This window comes from Phalaenopsis equestris, unplaced genomic scaffold, assembly GCF_001263595.1.
Source record: "Phalaenopsis equestris unplaced genomic scaffold, ASM126359v1 Scaffold000745, whole genome shotgun sequence".
Classification (NCBI taxonomy): domain Eukaryota; kingdom Viridiplantae; phylum Streptophyta; class Magnoliopsida; order Asparagales; family Orchidaceae; genus Phalaenopsis; species Phalaenopsis equestris.
In genome coordinates, this window is record NW_018165185.1 from 52,409 (window position 1) to 78,255 (window position 25,847).

The 25,847-nt window shown below is 37.5% G+C and overlaps 1 protein-coding gene across 3 annotated transcripts in view; it reads right to left on the reverse strand.

Annotated features, from left to right (window-relative positions):
• LOC110030635 (protein SUPPRESSOR OF GENE SILENCING 3 homolog) overlaps positions 1-25,847 on the reverse strand; it is a 54,824-nt gene that overhangs the window by 13,108 nt on the left and 15,869 nt on the right. For 2 of the 3 annotated variants that reach the window (XM_020733444.1, XM_020733443.1), the window contains 4 exons: positions 17,537-18,530; positions 11,485-11,779; positions 9,619-9,863; positions 3,942-4,096 (listed from right to left, as the gene is read on the reverse strand). In XM_020733444.1, the coding sequence (XP_020589103.1) occupies positions 3,942-4,096; positions 9,619-9,863; positions 11,485-11,779; positions 17,537-18,505 (1,664 nt within the window). In that variant the 5' untranslated portion in view covers positions 18,506-18,530. Of the gene's footprint in view, positions 1-3,941; positions 4,097-9,618; positions 9,864-11,484; positions 11,780-17,536; positions 18,531-19,482; positions 19,502-25,847 lie in introns of those variants that run through there. The other variant, XM_020733445.1, reaches the window with a different exon arrangement.

Here is a 25,847-nt window from a genome sequence, read left to right on the forward strand (position 1 = left end):
CACTTATTCTTAGACAATCTACAGACGAATCACTTGTAAAAGGAAATGACAGCACTCCGAAGACCATAAAACTAAAAATCCAAACAGCTCTACTAGAACATATATAAAAGTCCCCTAATATAAAATATATATTGAAAAATAGGAAAATAGAAAATAATCTGAAAGGAAAGAAGCAAAGGAAGAAAACTTGCTAAAAAAAAAGGGAAAGAAAAGAAAAGGCCTTTCACGCTAGACTCCCAAGATTGTTGGACTTTCACAAAGCACAATCACAAGTGTTCCAGGACAGTAGGAAAATTTTCATTCCACGTTCGTGTGAGGGTGCGCATCCCGCATCAGTTTTAGGGTCTGCTTGGGGTGGTTGTCACTTTTTAAAAAATGTGATTGGAAAAGTTGTAGAGAAAGCAACTTTTTAAAAAAGCAGCGGCATGATTTATAAATATATATTTTTTCCCAAGAAAAAAATCAAACAACAGTTTTCTTGCAGCCACAACACTATAACAAATCAAGTTGAAAAAAATGGCTTCCCACTACAAAATGTTCTAAAAAGCAAAAAAAAAAAACAATTCTCCAAACATAACTATGATGGCGATCTGAAATGCAAACCAGGTAGAAAGTTATCCCAAACAAACCTATAGTGTTAGATATATAGAGGTTGTATAAGAGGACCCAAAAAAAGGTGTCATACTCATACGATACATCATACACTATCATCCTAAAAGGATGAAACATAGATAAAACACAAAAAAACAAAACTTGCAGGAAATAAATTGTTAGGCATGAGCCAGCTTGGTCTTGCCTCAGTCTCTGGTTCTAGAAGCAGAGACAACTAACAAATTGCTGAGTGTCGTTTCATTACTCGAAGTTACTAGACTAGCATCCATTAAGTTCTTAAGCTGGGGTGTGCCTCCATTCTTCTTTTTCTTTCTAGATGTGTATACCTGTCATTCCTCATCCGAGGACTAGCTCATCTGATCAGTGTGGTCTGCAGATTGTTGGGCATGTGGGAGATAATGAGCCCCCAGCTCCTGATTAGCAGTAACAACATTATGATTCTGAAGAGATGGTAAGCATATCTCTTCAACACCTGATGCATCTTGGGGTTGTGGAGCTTCAATACTATCCTGATTATCGGACCCAAGTAAACCATCTACCAATATATCAGTCGAAAGAACAGAGATATTATTGTCTTCGGTAGTGGGAGGGGAAGGTGGCATCGTGTCAACCGGTGTTTCAATAGTCTGTGGAATGCACTCGGGAGCGGAGGGGAGACAGGGTATGAGGTGGGGCAGATCCAAAAGTGTTTTTACATGAAGGTTTTAAATTCAGATGCAACTGATAACATTGAGAAAGAGAATGTCCAAACATACGGCAGTGGGTATAATAAAGTGGTATCTATTCAAGTTCTGCTTGCTGCCAAAATCTCTAATGTTGTGTGTCAATCCATATTTCTCCCTGAAAAGGTAAAGTAATATCTCTTTCTATCAAAATTTTGACTTCTGAAGACCGAGTTAGATTCACTGTAGACGTGTCAGTTTTGAGGGGTTTACCGTATACCATCGCTAAAGTGAAGAGAAGCTCTTGATCAAAAAGGTGGATCTTCAAACCTAGGAAGCGCAGCCAAACATGAATGGTAAGAGGTTCAGTACGATGGTCAAAATCCACCGTCCATAGTATTAGATATATATATATATGTGTGTGTGTGTGTGTGTGTGTGTGTGTGTTCAGTGCGATGGTCAAAATCCACCGTCCATTGTGTGTGTGTGTGTGTGTGTTCAGTGCGATGGTCAAAATCCACCGTCCATTGTGTGTGTGTGTGTGTGTGTTCAGTACGATGGTCAAAATCCACCGTCCATAGTATTAGATATATATATATATATAGTGTGTGTGTATCTATATAAATATCTATGCTTAACAATATATAGTGTGTATCTATATATCTATGCTTATATATATATCACAAACACACACACACACACACACAGATATATATATATATATATATATATACATACATACATATAAGCATAAGAATTGGGTGGGTATATATTTAAATGCCCCAATATCCTCTCTTGACCATATGCTTTAATTTTCTAGAAAACAACAAATTTAACTAAAAAGTCACTAGTTTAACAATTTGCCCTTTCCAGAGTTACCCTCAGACAACAAAGTTAGGTCAAGCAATTTCAAAGGAAAATAGATTTTTTTTTAATCCATTTTTAACCACACATGTAAATTCTTTTTCTTTATATCTTTTAAGCATCCAATTATTAAAACAGATGGTAAGCTAACTTATCCCAAACAAAATCATATAGTTTGAGGAACTATATGGTTGAATAGGAAAAACGTCTGATCTAATCAATAGGACAAGACCACATAATTTTTTGCTCCTACCATTTTATACAATCTTCAAACTCAATCCCACAATTTCATGTCATTTGAAAGAGAACGATACACATGTATCAAACTACAATAATTTTCACAGTGCTTTAATCATTCATAAATCATTTGACAGAAAAATGAGAATTAATAGATGACACATAAAACTGTTTAAAATTATAATTTTACTCATAAATCTCATCAATGAAAGCCATCAAATAAACTCTAAATATCATCAATGACCCATCTCCTTAATTTTAGACCATTTGTAAGACTTCACAAAACAGGAAATACAATGATCTTCTCAAGAAATTAGAACCATCCAATTTAGCAAATGGTTATGCATCCAATGGAAGATCATGCTGCCTTAAAGACCTCGAAATTATGCATTTGACAGGTTTATATGATATAAAGATAGTGAACTGCCTTGATCTTACAAGCAAAAATCAGAACATTAAAATTAAACAGGCGAAAATTCATCACAATGATTCTCCTCAAAACTTGATCCCACACAACGAGGAGCATTGAAGCACAGCATGGTGATTCTCCTTGAAGGTGCAAGAAATAAATGAAAAAGCTTACATACATAGCACACGATTCTTATGTACTTGCATATCTCACACCTAAACTTCCATATCTGCACACATAGCATTTTAGTTCTTTAAGCTTATGCATGAAACAGTGTATTTGACTTTCAAAAAGTTGTAATAGAGCTATTTTTCATGTGATATTAAATATTTCAGTGCCACAAGTGTAAATATGAAAGTTTAGGTGTAAGTATGTAAATAAATAAGAATTGTGGGTTATGTAAGTAAATGCCCCTAATTAAATCCACCACACACAATAGAGAAAGGAGTACAGAATGCCAACTAGCCTACTGGAATTATCACCATTCATTTTTGTAGACATAGACTTATAGTGATGATTCTACTACTAGGAGGAGAAAATATATGTGCAGTACAGAAAACTGATATGATGTGGCCATTGTTTGAACAAGATAATAACAAGAAAAACTGGGACTCTATGAAGAACTAGAAGGAAAATTAGATTGTCCAGAGAATGCTTGTTCTCCAGGCAACAGTAGTACATGATTAGTTTGTTCCCAGAATTGTTTCATGGCAGAATTTGAATTACAAAATGAAAAGAATAAAATTAGAGTCTATTCATAGTGAATGAAATATTGGCAGCCGATGTCTATCCTTACTGTAAGGTAATTACAAATGGAATTGAAGGTGGTTGAGGGCATTCATTAAACATTAACAGTATGCACTGTGAAATAACAACAAAAATCAGGACATGAATGATGATAATTCTTTACTCACTTTTTTTTTGTCCATTTGAGTGTAAAATAAGTAAATACAACAGTTGAAGGAGAACATCAGTTGTGGTGACTCGTCAAGTATTTACTGTAGTAATTGGCTTAAATTTTTTGGAGTCCCACCTAAACATGGTGCTTGAAAAAGCAATCCAATTCAGGTCAAGCTATCCAATTAATTTGCATTTACTATAAAACAAAATTGCATTCATGCCATCACACTGGTATCAAATGATAAATTTGGGATTACCTCTGCTTGCAGTCCACAATGGTTCCAAAGTTGACATCAAATTGGTTAGCCTTCGCTCGCTCCTGTAACAAATTCTCAAATGCCATTTCCTTATCTTCTTTGATTTTATTTATTTTGTCCATTTGTTCCTTGACAAATTTCCCTTGATAATCCATCTAAAATAGTAGAAAGAAGAAGCATAGAAGTGAAATATTAATGAAGTTCAAAGTACAATCCACGGGCTATTGAGCATGAAAATATACATAGAAGTTCAAAAATAGAAATGAAGTATACTCTGAAGGAAATCAAGTTCTAATGAATAATTGACCAAATTTTCCTTAATATTATTTTCTCTTATGGTATGCATACATGCTACATTTTTGCTAAATGTGACCACTACTACAATACAATGCTTTCTCCAGTTTGTTGATACATAATGGTGTGACAAATTTAAAAAACCCGTACAAATGTACTGTTCCCCTTTTGCTCTTTCCAAAAATCACTAGAATAATAATAGGTTGAAACAAAATCTTGAGCTGTCCCTACCAAACAAACTGAATGTTGACCTCATTTTTACTGAGGTCTTAGTTTCCTACTCCATGAACCCCAAATATAGCCTTAGGAGTCCCTTGTTGACCATCCTAACGGACTAGTAATGGAGCCCACCTCTCATAGAACTTCGAACCACTTCTTGACTCATTTTTGTGAAGAACTCACATGAGTAGTCCCAATCACTCAACTTTTAGTTGCAAGGGCTAAGGACTAACATATAGAGGGCCCGAAAATGAGTTTCCATAGGATTAAACGGCCATAGGTGAACCCTCCATGACTCAAACACTCGCGAACGTCGCGGTTCACGCACTCGCTACACCACACAAGGTTTGTTTTGATTTAAATCGACTCGCTGTCAGCAAACTCGTCTGGATGACCCTGGATGGCGAAACAAACCACGCCGACGTGCCCGGAACTCCAATTTTAGTAAAAAAAGACACTCATATTGTTATATTTCCGGCACGAGAAAATTGGCACGAAAATCGATGCGCATTCTTTTGGTGGGACGCGGGTCCGGGCTCAACCCAAGTTCGACTCGGGCTCGATTCGGGCTAGGCACCAGCTCACAGATTTTTGAATTTTAAATTTCAAAATTCAGACGAATTATTTAAACCTGATATTAATTGAAAATAATTTTTGTGTTATTACTTTCCGTTTAAGCCGCATACAACAAAGGAAATTATTGAATTCCCCGCCGAAGCTCTCGGGTAACGGCTATTGATCTTGCGGCCTATTTCTTTCTCCCGCTGAACGCTCTTGCAAAAAAAAAAGATTCCCGATTCGATCATCTCCCGCACGCCCCCTTCTCGATCCTGCACTCGCTCTCTGCTGGATCCCGATCTCCCTCACTCGCTCCCTTCCTGATCCCGCACTCGCTCCCTTCTCGATTTTGATCCCTCGCTCTCTGCCCGATTCGATCGTCTCCCGCATCGAAGAAGCCGCAAAACCCTCGCCTCCCGCTCTCTGCTTGCCTCCTCCCTGTGACGAAGAAATCCCTCTCGCTCGCCTCCTCCTCTCGCGTTCGACCGAGGTTTCCTGTTCGGCTTCTTCCGCTCGAGTGCACCTCTCTGCACCGAAGCCCTAGCCTTAGTGTGGAGCATTCGCTGGTGGTTATTCCCTTAAGCTTTTAGGAAGAGAACTTCTTTGGGAGGCATTTTGTTGGAGCCGCTTTACTTTTCTTTGTTTTAAATCTGCATAAAGAAAGAGGTATTCTTCTCCTCTCCTCTGTTTTGTATTACTTCGGATGGCATGAAGTATGAAAGTTTATTTTGAGGTTTAAGCATGAATGTTTGCTTAGGTTAGTAGGAAATGAAGCACATATATATATGGGTCACCTCTACTTTTTGTTACTTGAAGCACTTGAAAGCATGACTAGGGTGGTCTTGAAATGCATTTTACTCTTTTAGAAATACATTTGGAAAAGCATATTTGGGGTTTATGTTTTGTCTCTCTTGCTACCCCTCATTAGAATATTTTCTGGAAATGATTTGTATGTGCTGAAAGATACATTTGGGGCTTATGTTTTATTTCCTCTTGCTGCCCCTCATCAGAATATTTGCTGGAAATGATTTGTATGTGCTGAAAGATACATTTGGGGCTTATGTTTTATTTCCTCTTGCTGCCCCTCATCAGAATATTTGTTGGAAATGATTCGCATGTGTTGAAAGATACATTTGAGCTTATGTTTTATTTCCCCTTGCTGCCCCTTGCTAGAATACTTGCTGGAAGTTGTTTTATGAAATGAAAAAATGTGTTTGGGGGTTCATTCCATGTTTCTCTTGCTGCCCCTTTTTTCGAATTCATGTTAGGAGAAATGATCAAAGCCTTTATTATTGTTATTCATGCTTAGAACAAATGTTGGAAATTTTCTCTGTTTTGCCGCTGCCTTGGTTTCAGTTTTGGTTATGCTGAGTTATGCTGGAATATTTTCTATGTTTTAGCACATTTTTGGAAGGCTCGGTCTTGGCTTCATAATAGCTGAAAATGACATTTCATTTAGCTCACTTGTTGGGTTTGGCTTTAACTCTTTTTGAGATGGATCCTTGCAAGAGATGTTGGCATTTGTTTTGATCATTTGTTGGGCTCGGTTTACCCATGTGTTGGGCTCACTTTGGGCTTCTTTGAATCAAATTATAAATGGATCTTTCGGGTCATGTTTTTTTTTTCATAAAGGTTGGGCTCAGTTTGGCTCCTTTTGATATCATGTCTTGGCTGGAATTTTTTCTGTTTTTGCCCCTTTTAGCCCCTTTGATGATCCCGATTTTGTTCCTATGCTGAAACTTATTTTATAAATTGGAAAAAATATGTTTGGGGGCCGGATTTGGAGAATTTTATCTACTGTTTTGGGTTTCATTTGATCATCATTTCAACGCTTTTAGGCCAATTTACTTATTGTTTTTCCCCATTTTCGGCTTTGCTAGTTTTGGAACTGGGTCGGCCTCCTTTAGTTTTATTTATTTTTAAATGGTTAAGTCATAAAGATGGGGATTAATGATTTAATTAATTAGAAGATATTGAAAACCTTAAATCACCTTAAGCATAAGTTAAAGTGTAGGTTTCTTAGAGTTTTAGGAGCACACCCTAGGTGAGAGTCTATCCACCTAGTCCCTCAGTGTAGACCTCCTAGACTTTAGGTGCACTCCCTAGGTGAGAGCCCATCCACCTAGTTCTCAGTGTAAGCTTCTCAGAGCTTAAGTACACACCCTAGGTGCGAGTCCATCCACTTAGACCTCAGTGTAGGCTTCCTAGACTTTAAGAGCACACCCTAGGTGAGAACCCATCCACCTAACTCTCAGTGTAGGTTTCCTAGACTTTAGGAGCACACCTTAGGTGAGAGCCCATTTACCTAATCTCTGTAGTGTAACCTTCTAAGGTTTTAGAAGCATACCTTAGGTAAGAGTCCATTCAACTAATCCTCGAATGCCCAGTGAAACTAGACATTTGACCCTAACTCACAAACTGACTAAAACACTAGACACGATGCAACGAGACGTGACCCATGCTTCCTTAATTAAATCAATAGTGGAATTCTCGTCATGACTTGACCTATAGTAAAACCCAGTGCATCGGGATTTGAGCTTGAATATTGCACTCAAATCCTCCTGAAGATTGGGGAAATTTCTTAACGCCGCATATGGATCATCGGACTAGGATAAGTCTAGGGTCTAGGTGGCGAGGGCGATGATGACATTGCTTATATGTGCTTAAACGAGGGATACAAAGTGAGATTATTAAAATAGTATCTCCTACCTCAAGGATCTTCAAAAAGAGGGAAGGATCCATGATACTATTCGTCGATTCTTAGTGGGATCGTTGTCCCCGACACTCTTAGGTTGTCAGTAGTTCTAGCACGATTAGAGTGACTAACCTATGGACTATACAATTTTACAAAAATATTTACAAAAATAAAAATAAATTTTTTTTTTGCATGTTAAAAAGAACTCTACATAAAAAGAACTTGAACAACAACTTTTGCATGAAAATCTTTCTATGAAAATTTATAAAAGTTCATGGTTAGTTATTTGGATTGAGGTTAAGAACTATCTCCTGTAGATTGTCGAGTTAGCAACTCTTACTCAAGGTCGGGAAACACACAGCCCAGCTCTGAGCCCCCACTTTTACTAATGTCTTATACCTAGTCCTGATCTTTCATATGTGGCTAAGGGTTTCTTTTGCTCGTGATTTTTACAACTCTTTCTTCTGACTTTCACGCTAGGTTTTCTCGCCTTGTTTACTTTTCTTGCGAGTTTATTTAAATCTGGTGTAAGTCATGCTACGCTTGCAATATTAATCACGCAACAGTAGTAGATGCTCAGGTACGCTTTTACAGTTTATTCACAACATTTTACTTTACTGTATTTTACTTTTCAAAGTACATTTTATTTACCCGCGATTTGATCATTCTGCTTGCAAAACCGAACATTGACACCAAAATTTAGAAGCACAAATCACCAATCCCAAACACTTAAACCCTGGAGTCGTCGCGACGACAGGAGCTTAGAGCCAACTTTGTGGGCAGCACGGCGAGGAATTCAGACCGAGCAGCAAGAGGATCTTCTTCAGCATTATCCCTACCAAGTATAATGACAACCCATAGGGCTTCGAGGTAGCTCGCCTAGCGTGACGTAAATCCTCACACTCTCTTTTTAGGCCTCTGTACAGCCATGTTGTGCAGCGTAAATCCTAACTCGACTTAGGTTCTGAGGTTGTCGTACGGTACGACATAAACCCTCATATCTATGTGGGCTATTTGCATAATCAGACATTATGCAAGTTTAAGTCTCAAATAATAAAACTGGCAGGATCAAACACTTAATTAACGTCGTCTCCAAAAATGTAGTCACACCGTAGGATAGTCTGGGAAGTCATCGAGATTTACCTCGGATCAGTGACATCCCCTACTTTCTCCTTCCTTAGGATTCTTGAAAATAAGTGTTCTATATTGAGCCACTCTCACTTGCTTTTCCACGTTCTACCATGAAAACCTAAACTTTGGAATCTTAAAGACTAATACTTTTGATCATTATCGAGAGTTTTCTCAAGTGACCCCAGTCATTTGAGATGTAATTAACTATAGGGGCTTGTCTATATAGGGAACTTGGAACCCAAGTAAAATAAACTCTATTTAATCTTTGTATTAGATAGGAGAACTTGTCGGTCATACATAAAAGGTTCACAGACCAAACGGATGTAACAAATCTCTTAGTTTGCAGGATTGAGTCTATCGCCGAATTCTACATTTATCTTTCGGAAGGGTGTAGTATTCGCAGTATCGGACACGATTATGCAAACTATTGGACGAATGAGATCTGTTTGGTCTCATTTTTCAACAAATTAAAACATACTATTTTTAAAACTCAAACTATAAACTTTATATTTAAATTAAATTTTCAAATGAAATCAAATCGAAAAGTTGACCGACACTGAATGAGTCTTCAATTAAATAAAAAAGCTACCTTTTTTTTAAAAAAAATGAAAATCAAAACATAGAATTGTTCTATAGTTTCTCATTCCGCAAAATGTTAGATCAGTTGTTGAGTCTGAATAATAATGTAAAAAAATCTCATCTTTCCTTGATTTTCCTCCCGTGTCTGCTCACAAAATCATTTTATTAAACAAAAAAAAAACTGAAGAATACAAGGTTTACCTCTTCTTTATTTTCTTCATGTTGAATCTTCATTTTGTGCCTCACAATCCTATTTTCATCGAATGTATCACGCAATTTCTGGCTCACCACCTCAAATGTCTCCTTAAGAACCTTTGAGCGCTGCTCTTGTTTCACAATTTTGTTCTTAAGCCAAATCAGCTTCTGGTTATTTTCACTCATCTGCTTCATTGGCCCCAAGACCATTTCTTGGTAAGATCTCACGTCAAACTTGAGGCATCCTTTCCCTGCATAGGTTTCAAAATCAATACAAAAAAAATATGATCAAACTAAATCAATTACATGGTTGTCTACTATATTTTATGAGAGTTGCCTTGACATGGTTTTGGGAGCATTAGTCCTTTGTATTTTGAAATAGATTTTAATTCTCCTTTTCGCCTTCTTATTGGGGTAGTTTTGCAATTAGTTCGTCTATAAATTAATAGGTGTTTCTTATAATTACCCATGCCATCGAAGAGTTGGAAGTTTTTTTGGTGAGCTCGTTTTCAGGATATCCAGAAATTTTTTGGATGCATTCCCCTAGTATAGTATAGGTGAGGGGAAGAAGAAGCCATAGTGGTGTTCAATACACGGCCAAGATAAATTCGATTAGGGCCCCTAACACATTGAAAACGGAGTCCTGTCCAAGTTGCAAAGATCCAAGACAGCCCAAACCTGATGATTACCGTCCATTTTCTATAAATGTCGCACAATATTATCCAGACTACTCGTATGTGGACAATCTAGTCTCAGAATATTACATTTCCATAATTTAGTTCAGTGATTTTAAAAAAATAATCCAATGATCCTCGTGCAAAAATTATGATACAAAATTGATCTCATTTTAGACCCTAGACTATGCAAAAAAAATTTAGGTTCATTTTTTGCATAATTGAGAATCTGAATTAGAAAATGTGAGAATGAGACTAAATTGAACACATATAATAAGGTTACTGCTTTGGAGTATAAACTGGCTTAAGTTTGTTTTGTTGACGTTTTTGAGATACTTCTCTAGATTTTTAATAAATAAATAAGACTGAGAGAGATGGAATTGAAAGCCTCCTCTTGTTGATGAATATCTGTTCTAAAATTAGGTTCCCAAGGATTTTACAAACTATTGCATCTAACAAAGCTTCCAATGTAAAAAAACTAATACTAAAGCACATTTTTTGCCAACACATTGAATTGAACAAAGAAACCAAATAATGCCCTTTCCAAGAAAGGTGGACCCACAAAAGGGGGCAAGAAAAACATTCAAGTAGACACCATCATTTCACTTTCTCATTGGCTAAATACCAACAAAGTGCAAACGAAGGATACTCTGTAAGAATTAATTGCTCTTTATGAAAATATAAAAAAAAAGTCCCATAAAAAGGAAGTGAACCGATTGAAAATATTTGTTTAGAATACAAAAGAGTAAAGCTACCTTTTGCATTCAGTCCCTACTGCCGCAGGAAATGAGAAGCTCAAAGCGATGCTATTTTAACCGATTCAACTTTCCCAAAAAAACATTCCCAGCATTCATTCAGAATGAGTTTAAACTAATGAATGCAAACAGAAAGACATTTTTAATTAGGGGCAATTACATACTATTCAATTCCAATGAAATTGCATATCTAACACCTAATCTATGGTTCTTTGACATTTATACCACCCAAATATCTCATATAACATAAAAAATGCCACCATTTTAACTTATGAAATTTCATGCATAGGTAAGGTATAATGTATGTAAAAATTTAAGTTTAGGTGTTAATATGTAAATACATAGGAATTGAGTGGTATGTATGCAAATCTTCCCTTTAATTATTTCAAATTTCAATGAAACTTAACAAAAAAAAAAATCTACTGCCCACAAACCAAGCATACCATGGGAATGCTGGTTGAAGATGACCAAATCCTCTTTGGATGCCAAGGAACCATATAGCTGACGCTTACCCCCTGGATAGAACAGTGTCGGATGCCTTTCCCAAGCATCTCGATCTCTTCCCTCGCCTCTAAATTGCTTGTGCAAACGTTCAGCTTCTAAATAGCCCATTGCAGAGGCTTCAAATATTAGAACACTCATGCCACGGTGCCCATTAGGACCATAGGAATGACGAGCTTTTACGGCATCATAAGTACTAAAATATTCAAGAAGCTCTTGATTACCCATGCCTTTCCACTGTAATTTATGTCGAATAAAAGATCTACTTAAATCAATTGTGGCGAAGCTAAAATGCATGAGATAAAAAAAATATATAATAAGCAAGTTTTCTTAATCAACTTTGAACTGTGAACAAATACAAAAGTATGATCAAAATAAATTGATGCCATTCAAAAGATAAGATCTATCATGCAACCACCTTGTCATCAGCTGATGCACATTAACAGGCGTTAGTGATTCAATCATTGAAAACATTCATTGACAATATATGTTGCACGTGTTTAGACACATTAGACAATATGAAAGGCATAACTATCCAATTGTATAATCCAGCCTGAGTCTTGAAAGCTGTCTTCCTCTCATCCCCTAATCTCATCCGGATATGGTGATACCCGCTGCATAAGTTCAACATGGAATAGACAATGGCTCCATGCAGCCAATCCAAGAGGTTGTCCAGGAAAGGTATGGGGAACTTATATTTGATATTTATCTTGTTGATGGCCCAACTATCAATGCATATTCTCCATGATCAGTCCTTTTTGGGTACCATCAAGGGGAGGACAGCACACGAGTCGGTACTCTCTCTGACCAAACCTCTCCCAAAAAACATACTTGCGGAGCTAGGAGGGTTTACGTCGTACGGAACGACAACTTCAAAACTTAAGGTGAGTTGGGACTTATACTGTGCAACACAGTTACACAGGAGCCTAAAGAAAGCGTTAAGATTTAGATCGCACTAGACAAGCTACCTCGAAATCCTATGAATTATTGTTTAAAACTAAGGAATAGTTTAAGTGGTGTAAATCCGTTTAGTGTTTCATCTTGCTCGCAGTCAATGTGTATCGTCGTCGTACTGCCCATGAAGCTTGCTCCAAACTCTTTGTCGTGGCGGTTTTGAGTTCTTGGTTTAGGGTTTGGGGTTTTACATGTGAGCATGCAATATTGTTAGGTCGACGAGCTGTTGTTGTGTGCCTACTAAACCAAACTAACGTTTTATACCCTCGAGGTCTTGCAAGTTTTGTAAGTAAATGTATAATTATAAGTGCAGTAAAATTACAATAAAATAGAAAAAGGTGCAGTAAAGAAAATAACATGCAAGTACGCACCTAGGATTCCTGCCGCTGCAAAAGCTTTAGTACTACATGTGAAAGTAAGCAGATATAGCTAAGGATTTAATAAGCACGTCAAACATGAGCATACATATGTAAAAGAACAAGCGGCACATGAAAGCTCGAAGAGGACTGTAAAAATTCAGGCCAGGGTGGGCTCAGATTTATCATTCCAGAAAGACTCCATAGGCAACCATCAGTCATCCACGCGTATAAAACCCAATATTTAGTTAGAAATTTCCAACAAGACAATCAAAGGAGAGCAATTCATGACACGATACAAATAACTGACAAAAGAACACTTAAATTGTATCATTCAAAATTTGTGATTTGTCATGCATATAAATAAGTTTTTGTTCAACAGTCAAAAGTATTGGTTTCATAAAAAAATGTATTTTGTTTTGTTGTTAACTTTGTATTGTCATTATATTTGCATATTTTGTAAATCTGATTGTCCACAAGTCAATCACACTATCAAACTATCGGCAGCCTAGGAAAGTCGGGGGATCATTACTAGTCTAGTGTCGGTAAATAATATTGTCATCCCGCACTCACCAAGTCCTCGAGTCAAATTTCAAACCTCCACCAGGTCCTAATATCAGGTGAAGCAATATTATTCTCTTTTATCACCGGATGTCTTTGTCATCACGACGCTTAAACCCCGAGTCGTCCAACCTATAGCTTTGTTTGATGACCCATATATCGCTACCCTATATGCACTTATATTAGAATAGAAGCGCATAACCTAAGTCATCAAGCAAGAAAAAAGAAATGAATCAAAGAGAAATGAGAGGAGACCGACTCAACTCCCAAAATGGACTAAGCAAAGCAGTAGAACAACAACTGGGTCAGCTCAAAAGAGGTTTAAATAGCAATCAAGTAAAACCTAAAATAATAGGCAAAGGGCTCCCTAAAACCAACTCTAAACCATAAACAAAACCTCCTAAAACCGGAGCTCCAAAAATTGGACAAAAGCCACCCAAAACCGCTCCAAACCATAGGTAAAGACCTCAAAAAAAAAGTGTGTAATCAGCCCAAAAAAAACAGTGTTTAAAGGCTCCAAAATCAGCATTTATCAAAACCCCAAAAAGTGTTAAAACAGCCCAAAAATGGTTTAAAGACTCCAAAATCAACATTTAATCATTCCCCAAAGCAGTGTTAAAACAGCCCAAAAACAGTGTTTAAAGTGTTCAAATTTTTGCATTAAATCATTCCGCAAGGCAGTGTTAAAACAGCCCAAAAACAGTGTTTAAAGGATTCAAAATTTGCATTTAATCATCCCCAAACAGAACTTTTAGAGCTCCCAAACAGCACATTTAAAAGCTCCCAAACAACACAATTAAAAGCTCCCAAACAGAACTTTTAAAAGCTCCCAAACAGCACTTTTAGAGCTCCTAAACAGCATATTTAAAAGCTCTCAAAACTGCAATCAAATAAGCCACCAAACATCCCAAAACAATGTATTTAAAGGGCTCCTAGACTGCAACCAAATCAGCCCCCCGGCTTAGCATTCATAAGCCAAAAAAAAAATCTGCATTTAAGCCATTTCGGACAGTGCATAAACTAGCCCAAAAAGGATACTTTCATACACATCCGACAATTCTTAAGCATTTACATATGTAATACTTATATATTTACCACCCAAAAGAAATAACACCATTACATATGTAGGCAAAGTGGTATGTGCATACCAATTGGAGCTTAGAATTATACAAGTAAATATGTAAGAATCGATAGTAGGTATGTAAATCCTCAAAAGTCCAATTAGTTAGCCAAGAATAGTGGTAAACACAACCACCGAAAAATCACAAACTTATGTTCATGAAAATGACTGATAAACTCTAACTATTCAAGAAATCAAAATTTTATAAATTTATAATGTTAAATGGAAGTAGATTTTATGTATTTCAAACTCACACATAATGAAATAAGACTCAGCTTTAAAGTGAAATAGACAATGATGCAAATTTATGGTAATGAAGCTAGTATAGGGGAGTGTGATTGAGAGCATTCAAACCAACTTTCAGCTTCAAAAGGAAACTCATATAATATCTCAAAGCTGCATAAGAAGTGAGATGCGAGCAAATTAACAATGTAGGGTACAAGTGGGAAGGTCATTGCTTTTTGTAATGGCATATGTAGTGTATTGTGAGAAACAATTTATTTAATGCTGCTATGGGTTTTTTTTTTTTTTTTGGAAAAAATTGAACATCAAATTTTGTAGCTATTATATTCTAATAGGTCTGATTGTAACAGGCAGTTTATCGTCACATAGGCTACTAAAACACGGCAAGAAATTATGGCTAAATGAAAGTGAATAGCAAATTCATAAGAAAATTGTCACAAACAAATCTTTAAACTATTAGTATTTTGAAGATTTTTATTCTATTAATAACTAAAAGTTTAACAATTAATAGTAGATGCAAAAGTTAGACAGTGGATAAGAGGCACACTGCAAAAACCGGGATTATCATGCAATGTGTTCTTTTGCAAACCAAAAAAACAATCACTTAAATCATATTTTCTTCACCAACAAACTCAACCCAACCTCATAGCAGAGCAAAAAAAAGGCTACCAACAACTAAGCTCCATGGGCATACAAGTTTCAGAACATCATTTAATTAGCAATGAAATGAAATTTGGCTTTTCAAAAAAAAATTCATACTCAAGCAGATCAAGGCCTCTGAACAAGGAAAAACTCGAGGAAGGAATCTTACTTGGGAAGACGATGACCTCGGGCACTGAGTGAGGAAAAGGGGAGCCGAGAGCCTTCGGTGGAGAAAAGGAGGGAAGGTGGGGGCTTCTGTCGAGAGGACGAGAGTGAGACGAGGGCTTTTGTCAAGAGGAAGAGAGGAGGATTTCGGTGCAGGGAGGAGGAGACAGGCAGAAGGATTCGGCTAGCGCATACAACGAACAGGGAGAGAGAGGGTGAGCGGGTGCTTCTCTGTGAAGAAGGATTGAGAGAGGGGGGAGCAACAAGAAGAAGAGCTGAAGAGGGAGGCGAGAGACTCGATACAGAGTGGAGAGCGGGGGTTTGTCGAGAGAGGAAGCAGAGGTTTCGGTGCAGAGAGGAGAGGCGAGTGGGATCTGTCGAGAGCAGGGGAGGCGAGACGAACAGGAAGAAGAGAGGAGGCCAAGGCTTTGGTGTCCCGATTTTGTACGCATGAAAGCTCAAAATAGATGTTGGGCGGGAATTAAATGGTTTCCATTCATGCAGCCGGCTCAATTGGAATATCATAATGCCTGATTATACCCAATTAAAACAAGATTGAGCGGTTAATTTGAGAATTTTAAATTACAAATTGTGTTAATCCGCAATCTAGTGTAGTTGAACCCGAGCTGAGCATGAAACTGCCTCCCTTAATTAATTAATTATACGAATCAATTTTCGTGTCGTTTGCTCGCGCACGGAACCATATCATTATGGGTGTCTTTCCCGGCTAAAATTGATGTCTCAGACACGCTCGCGCGGTCCGTTTCATTATCTGGGGTCATCCAGACGAGTTCGTCGACGATCGGACCAATTTAACTGATAATTCGCGTCATGAGAGTTTTTTCATTTGTTTGAATTTAATCTTGATGTCGGTTAGTGAATTGTGCATGAATTATGGTGTATATGTGTGAATGTGTAAATTGCAGCGTTCTTGAGTGTTCAAGTCACAAAGGGTTTCCCTAGGACCTTTAAGTCCTGTGAAAAATCATTTTCTTTAGGCCCTCCACATGTTATTCCTTAGCCCTTGCAACTAAGTGTTGAGTGCTTGAAACAATTCATGTGAAATTTTCACAAAAAAATGAGTCAATAAGTGGTTTGAAGTCTACGTAAGGTGGGTTCCATTACTAGTCCTCTTGGATAGTCAATAAGAAAGTCTAAAGGCTAGATCTTAGACCTCACAAAAAATGAAGTCAACATATCAGAATGCCTATGTGTCTGAAATAGCTGCAACACAGTTATTTTGAAACTGCAAAAAACAAACGGACAAACAACTTATCCGCAACAACTTCCTATTACAGCTGTTGCGCATCAACTTATTAATAAGGCGTAGCTGCCCTAAACAGATCCTAATTGTGAAACCATTTGCATGACATTTATCCCTATTGGTCAACAAATAATGAATATCTTTTTTTCAAACCTAATTTTGAGTTTTTTGTAAACAAGTTGGGCATGATAGATATCTATGTTCCAACTTGAGAGGGTGTTGGATTTTTAGAAAGTTCTTAATTTAATATTATATTATTTGGTATTTTCTATTTTTAAAAAGTAGCATTATTGGTATGTTATAATTCAAGCTTCCTTCTTGTATTATGGAGAGTTATGACTAATATTAGTACTTTCCTAATGTGGGAGTCATCCACCTTTATTAATCTTGTAATCATCTTCTATAAAATTGAGGAGGAATAATTATTTTCTCCCTTCCAAAACATGCATAAATGAATATTAAAATATTCTTTCATAAGCAGAAAATTGACAATAGCAAATATCATGCATCTATATCTTTCCAACTTCCAACCAATTGATGATATCAAACATAATAATCTTTATAAGTTATATTCTTACCATCCATTAGAACAACAAATCAAAAATAAAAAATAATATGAACCCAAAACAATCTGCAATAAATGCAAAAGCTTTCCAGAAAATATGAGTTTACTTCTTAAATCTGATTACCTTATCTTTTTCATCCTTTTCTAGTATTGTGTTCATTACAACCACCATTGGAGGCCAAACAATCTCATGATCAGCAGCCATCTCACATAGACCCCACCACTTTCCAAATGCTTCACCAGCTGGTAGGATTGACGTACCCCTCCTTTGCAATTCCTCTTCCAAAACTTCTGCGAGTTCCCTATGAAGCCTCATCCTAATTCTTCCTTTCGTCCTTGCATGCGCCATTAGAGCTTGCAGACCAGTGTACCAGTTGATAGCTCCGGGACCATCCTGACAGGCTGGGCAGTGCCATTGTCTAGCTTGTTCATTTATCTGTTCCAAACTCAGATTATCCAAAGATTCAAAAAATGGCCTCAACCACTTGTTCTTCTTTCGTGTATCATGGCTCTTTTGACTGTCATCAGAGTAAAAACCATCACTAAAATCATCTTCACTATCATCTAGCAAATCATCATCAACATCAACACCACCACCAACATCTTGAGGAAGAAGTTCATCAAATTCAGGATCATCCGCTGAGAATGACTCATGCTGCAGATTCAAGTCGTGGTTTTCAACTTGAGAACTGATATGTGGAGCAGGCTTACCAGCTCTTGCAAACCATTGCCACCAATTTTGTAGCGATGGAGATACCTTGTGAGCTGTATCCCAAGAGCCCCAACTTCCATCTAGTTGTTTGGTTTCTCCTGCAGCACAATCACCCAAATCCCAAGCTTTGGGAACATCAGATGAAGCATTCATTTCTTTTCTAGCAGCAATACAAGGTTGATTAATGGAATGCTTACTATTCAATTTCCTATCACCATCCTCTTTAGGATCTATTTCTATATTTTTCATCTGATGGAACAAGCAAGTAACGTTTTTCTCTTCATAACTGGATCCTTTAAAGATATGTCCTTCTGCTGAGAGTGTGTCACTGGCATTTCTTGAAGAAGTGGTAGGCTTGCTAACAGCTTCTCCCAAATTCATGTTCAGATAGTTATGAACTGTCCAACTGCAACATTTTCAAGTAAGAAATGCTGGTGAAAAGAACAATATAAATATCCATGTACCAGTTCAGCAAGTAAATAGAATATAACTTCATTCTTTTCACAAAGAAAGTTCATTTTGAATATCAAAAAGAAATTAAAAGCATAAAAAAGAAGATTTAAAATGATCTCCCTCCGAACAACCTATAAAACTGACATATTTTGAGCAAGGCCATTATATTAAACAAAATGATCAGCATCGAGATAACTATGCATAATATTCACGTACTTGCTTAATTTGGGCATATGCATCGATTTTAAAAACAATAGATTGCCAGGTTTCTTTATGATGGAATATTCAATAATTAAAGGATGCTGAAAGAAAAGTAGGCTCCCTGAAAAAACAATTGGAATATATAAATGATAGATAGTGCTAAGTAAGCTGAGAAATGTTGCACATCTCTTGGAAATTTTGAGGATAAGTACAGAAATGAAGTGGGGCTTACACCCAACATGTCTCCTCTCACCAATCTATGGTTTCCCAAAGATGGTGTGCTGGTAAGGGAGGGATCTAGAGCTGGTTAGGAATTGAGGAGAATGATTACAACCTGATTTTGATGAGAAAACTGGTCAGGACTGCAAGTACAGCGGCTTCGGCGATGATAAAGAGGTAGGAAGGGGCCCTCGCCAAGGGAAAAGATAATGTCGAAATCTGAGAAGATATTGTGGAAGATTTGATTGGGACAGCTTATGAAACTCTTGATTTATTTATTCTCTTCTTATTTTATGTTATTTTATTTTTTTATTTCAGAATTATTTTCTTTGTTAATTTAGGTTAGATATATTTGAAAAGTTTATCAATTAGGAGAGATTATTTTCCCCGTATATATGTACCCTACATGTGAACAATACAATTAAGAGAGAATTATTCCTCTCCAAATCAGTTTTCTACATCATATCAAAGCAATAAAATCTTACCCTAGCCGCTAGAGCTCCTCCTACCTGACCGAAACCCCTTCCTACAGCCGGACTCCTCCCTGCAGGCCCCTTTTCTCCCTGCCTCCTTTCCGAATTCTTCCTGAAGCAGTAATCTTCTTTCTGATTTTTCTCCCACTATTGGAACTCCTCCCTGCAGCAGGCTCTGGCCCAAAAAACTCCTTCCTATAACCAGAAAAACTTCTTTGCAGATTGCCAGATCCCTGCAGGCCGCCGTATTACTGCTTGATGCAAGTTTTTTTTGTTAGGGGGTGCCGTAAGAGTTCCGTAGCAACAGCAGTCATAGCAGAATACTCCCCATCCAATAATACCAGACTCTACCCACTTCCAAAGCAACGGCAGTGGTAGCAGGATTACTCCTTGCTACAGCCGTAACAGAATTCTCTCCGGCAGATCTCCAGCAACCGCCGGAAAGCAGCAATAGCTACCAAACAGCAACAGCAAGCAGAAGCGGCAACAGCAGCAGCATGGAATTCTGGTCGTAGAAAGCCATTTCGAATGTTGTTCGGGTTCTGCCACTTGACTATGTTTCCTGCAGCGGTGACAGCAGCAGCAGCCGGAACTCTAGCATTTCCCTGCAGCAGCCGGAACTCCAGCCCTGCAGGCAGTCCTTTGCAGCAGCCGGAACTCTTCCCAGCATACAGTCCTTTGCAGCAGCCGGAACTAGCAGCTGGACTTTCCTCCAACAGTTGTTCAACACTGGTGCAGCCATCAGCCAGCCTGCAGGCCCTCCCGGGAGCTGGCACAAGCTCCCTCTCTGTCGAGTTCTCCTTACAGCTATCAGCTTGCCTACCGGCTCCTGCAGATGTACCTTGCATGCTATTGTTATCCATTGTCTTCCACAAGAGTAGCCAGTGTTTTCCACCAGAGCAGCTGCTGTCTTCAACTTTCCTGACAAGCAAACGTTCCTCACCTCCTCCAACAGCAGCAACCGTCAACTTCCTTCCAGCAACTGGCAACAGCTCTAAATAAGCATATGGTTTATGATCAAGTACAGAATGAAGACAGTAAATTTTTACTCCAAAGGTTAATCCTAAACCATTCACCAAGGAACAACTTTAAGTACTGAAAAAACTCCTTAAAGATAATTTAGAACAGCCCACCAATATCAGATACACCAAACTAATACATCCTTCTCCCATCTTAATAGTAATGAGATATTTAAAACTTGGATCATAGATTCAGAAATTTATGATCATATGACAGGAGACATCAATACTCTAGCCAACTATTAAGGGGCTTCTACATATAGATCGATCAGACTTGATAACGAACCACACTCAAAAATTGCAGGAAAAGAAAAGGTGAAGCTCACTCAACATATCTTTCCACTGTTTTATATGTTCCACAATTAAGAGTGTAATTTGATTTCAATCAGCAAGCTTACTGATTATATGAAATGTACAACTAGATTCATTGCACACTCTTGTAAAATTTGGATAGAGTCAAGGAAAGTGCTAACCAGTGTTGGCATGCATCAAGGCTTATACCTGATCAAGCAAAATCTCTCTAAACACACAATTTATCTCAACTCCATTTTTACCTCAAATTTGCGAGTTTGTTGAGTTTATAACTGTCGAAAAACAAGTCATGTTATCTCGTTATTGTCTGGTCATCATAGTTTTAGTAAAACTGTAAAGTTATGTCCTCATTTGTTTATCCACAAAAATCCTAATTTTTATCAATGTGAAATTTATGAACTTATTAAACATACAAGAAATAGTTATCCCATGACCCAGTATAAACCCTCACGCCATTTTTCCATCATCCATAGTAATATTTCGAAACCTTCAAAGATAAAAACCCTAAGTTAGGCTAGATGGTTTATCTTATTTATTAACAATTATAGTTGATTCAAATCTTCCAAACCTTCAATAACATGATTCAAAATAATATTTTAGTTCCATCCTTCGATCCTATATTCAAAAAATGAAATCATTCATGTGTGTTCATTAATTAATATCGCACAACAAATGGGACGGCTAGAAGAAAGAACACACATCTCCCTAAGGTATCCCGCTCAATCATGATGTTTCATCAAGTTTCAAAATATTTTTGGGCTAAGCAATTCTAACTTCAACATGACTTATCAATCGACTGTCTGATCAACCACATAACTTCAAAACACATATTAATGTTTTGACGATTTCATATCCTCGCTTAAGAGCTTTCTCGTCTACTATACCACTTAAAATCTTTGAGTGAATATCTCATATTTACATCCATTACTAAAATCGCACAAAACATGACCCAAGATCACTCAAGTATATTTTCTTGGGCATGGCACCACCAAAAAGGGATATAAGTGTCATTCTCCTGCTACCAGAAAATACAACTCCATGGATGTCACTTTTTTTCTAAAAATCGATCCTACTACCCCAAAAATAATGTTTAGGGGTAGAATGCAAATGAATATCAATATTTGGATGCACTTGATGACATCTACACGGCCTCATCACCTACTCCACCTAACACTCCTATTCTAGTTGAGAATTAACCAACGCAATCAACTCGGCCTAAATTTCAAAACAAAGAACTTTGTGTGTGCATAAGGAGAAAGAAAAATATAGAGCAAGTGGAAGACAACTTGCAAGGGCAGAGTTCCTCGAACCAAAACCTGTGTCCGCATTCACCTGACATTTTGAGTAAATACAAATCTAGTAATCATGAGCTATCCATGTACTCTTCCGATGTTGGTGACAAGGAATGCTACATTAGATATTCAATTCAAGAGTATGCAGCTTATGGGAAGTAATCCTCATCTTACAAATCTTTTGTTTCTAACATTAATAATATGCAGATTCCTAAATTTATTCATGAAACTCTTAAAAATCCATAATGGATAAAAGGAGTTGAAAAAGAGATTCGAACAACACTAGAGTTTAATGTTACATGAATTCTTACTAAAATGCCTCAGAATAAGAAGTTAGTTGGGTGCTAATTGGTGTTCAACATCAAATACAAAGTGTATAGGGTATTGAGAGATTAAATGCCAAACTTGTGGGAAAAGGTCTCACTCAAGCTTATGGGATCAACCAAGAATCAACAGACCTTCACACCAGTTGACAAACTTAACACCATCAGAGTTCTCCTTTCAGTAGCAATTAACAAGGAATGAGGACTACATAAAATTGAAATAAAAATATCTTCCTGAATGGGGATCTAGATGAAGCGTATATGGAGATACCACTAGGACTTAAGAATAACTCCAACAAACACCTAGTATGCAAACTCAGAAAGTCCCTCTATGGGCTAAGCAATCGCCAAGAGCGTGATTTGAAAGTTTTGCTAAAACTATGAGATCTAGTGGGTATTCTTAAAGTCAAGTCGGTCATACTTTTTTTGTAAAACACACTCAGAAATGTAAGATTGTTGCACTGATAGTATTTATGGATGATATGATCCTTACAAGTGATGATGAAATAAAGATTCTCGAGATCAAACAAATGTTGTCCATAGAATTTAAAATCAAAGACCTAAGAACCATAAGATATTTTCTTGATATGGAGGATGCAAGGTCCAAGAAAAATCATTATATCACGGAGCAAATACATCCTCTGCTAATACTCCAATGGATCCCAAGAGGGGAGAAAAAAAACATCTCTGTGGATAAAGGAAGCAATACCGGAGTTAACCCAAAATCCAATTGGATAGCAAATTTTATTATTCAAAAAAACAGCAGGGTTACACTCAAAACTTGAAAGAGAAACGAAATCACAGCAAATATAAATATCATGTTGGGGCTGGATAGGATAATCAGTGGATAGTGGTGAGGATGGGTTGGGGCAGGTGGTGGCCGATTGGAGGTGTGTAGGATAGCTTTCAGCGGGACTAGGAAGGGGGAAGGGGGTTACTGCTACTGGTAGAGGTGGTTGGGAAAAATTGCAGTGCAGTATAGAAAGTTAGCGCTAGGTTGCAGCACAGCAGGAAAATAGGAGAGGGCTTGTGATATAGCAGGTGGGCTGTGGTAGAGAGTTACGACAGGCAGCATGTAGAAGGGGGAGGAAAGATGAGCAACAAGAAAATAGGAGAGGTTTTGTGGTAAGCAGGTAGGGCTGCAGTAGAGAGTTACAGCAGCCAGAAGGTAGAAGGGAGAGGGAAGTAGGCAGCAGCAGCAAGGAAACAAGAAGGGGTTTGTGGTACAGCAGGTGGGACTGCAGTAGGGAGTTACAGCAGTCAGCAGGTAGAAACGAGAGGGAAGGTGGGCAGCAGCAGCATGGAAACAGTAGAACAAGGAAACGGCAGCAGCTAGCAATAAAAGGGACAGATAAACACCATCTCGGGATAAGTTACAGTCGGAACACCTTCTCATCGTCGGATATAGCCCTAGAAGGGACAATGGGACGTGGGCAACTATCCCGCAGAAATCTCAAATAATAACTAACCCTAATGAAATAAATAAAAGGGGGAGACCTTTCCCTTGGGCGGCAACCCTAGCCCAAACTAAAGAACAAGCCAGCCCCTTTGAGGCTCCTTTATTGAACTGGTTCAGTAGCCAATTCAGTCCCCAAGTGAGCACCGAGTCAGGAAGATAAAAAAAATTAGTAGGAAAACCCATCCATCTATCACATACAAGGCCAGATAATGCATATTTTGTCAGTATTGTGAGCCAACACATGAATAGCCCAAATGAAAAGCATTTTGATATAGAATTCTAGTTATGAATTAATTTTTGAGAAAACCAGAAATAGAGAGATGGAAGTCTATACTGATGCTAGTTGAGTTGGAGAACTCACTGACAGAAAGTCCACTATAAATTACTGCTTCTATGAATGGGGAAATTTAGTGACATGGAGAAAAAGTAAGTTGTTATATCTAGAAGCAATGCAGAATCAAAATATAGGGAACTCAACTTAAGAATCTGTGAAGCGATCTGGATTCAAAAATTTTAGAGGAATTAGGATTAGAGGTGTGAATGATCCGATTTTCAGCCGACTTAGGGTCGGCTGGAAATCGTATCGAATTTTTTTTTTTTAACCGGATTGAAATTGGATCGTGATCGATCATACTAAATTTCAATCTGATATGGTGTGGATCAATCTGATGTTTTGCTTGAGCAGAGAGGCAAGGGTTTGAATTACCTCTTTTCACAAAAAATTGCATTTTTTGCTCGTAAGCGGGCGAAAGTTGGTTAGAGCCGGACCTAACTGGCTCACGAGCCAAAAATGGCATTTGAGCCGGCTCAAATGCCATTTTTAGCTCGTGAGCCGGATCGGTCCGGCTTGAACCTGCCTTGGCCCGCCTGGCCAGCCTACCAGCAAAAAATGTCTTTTTGGTGAAAAGAGGGATTGCGAACCCCTTACACTCGACTCAAGCAAAAAATCCCTCACCAACCACGTGGCAATGTGTTATGCATGTAAAACTAAAGTTTTAGCTATTAAATATATAAATAAGAATTTATTTGATCCTGATCTAATCCGAGCGGAGGACGAATCGAAATAAATTTGATACTTTAATTTGGCTCGTAGCTCGTAGCTCGAACTCGAATAGTTCAATCCGATTTTAATCCAAGCTAAAATTCAATTTCATTTTCGATCAATTTACGATCTTCGAGCAAATTACACCGCCCTAACTAGGATGTACCTCCAATAGGTCTATACATAAATTTTGACAGCAAAGCAGCTATCAATGTTGTCAAGAATCTTATGTATCATGACAGGACCAAACATATTGAAGTTGATAGACACTTCATACCTGAAAAGGTTACTATGAAAATTATACAACTAAGCTACATCCCGACATACCAATAAGTTGTTGATGTCTTCAACAAAGCTCTTCCATTAAGCACCTTCTCAAAGCTTAATACCAATCTTGATCTTTACAAAATCTACAACCCAACTTGAGGGGGGGTGTGGAAATCTGAGCAATATTGTGAAGGAATTGATTAAGAAAACTTAGGAAACTCTTGATTTGCTTATTCCCTTCCTATTTTATGTCATTTTAATTTTTATTTAATTTTTTTCCTTTCCTCATTTAGGTTTGATATAATTTGTAAGTTCGCAAATTAAAAGAGATTGTTTTCCATATATATCTATATATATATATATATATGTAAACTAGAAGAGATATATATATATATATATATATATATATATGTACCCTACATATAAATAATACAATTAAGAAAGTTATTCCTTTCCAAATCAATTCTCAACAAAGAATGATGTCAAAGAAGATCCACCATCGATAATCCAACAAGACAGCCACATCGATTGTAAGAACAACGAAACAACACTTCTTAAGGCAAAAACAAGATAAAAAATCTAAAAATTCATAAAACTAAAGCAAATTTCCCCAAAACCAGTCCAATGTAATATATATATATATAAGGTGGGACTGCAGTAGGG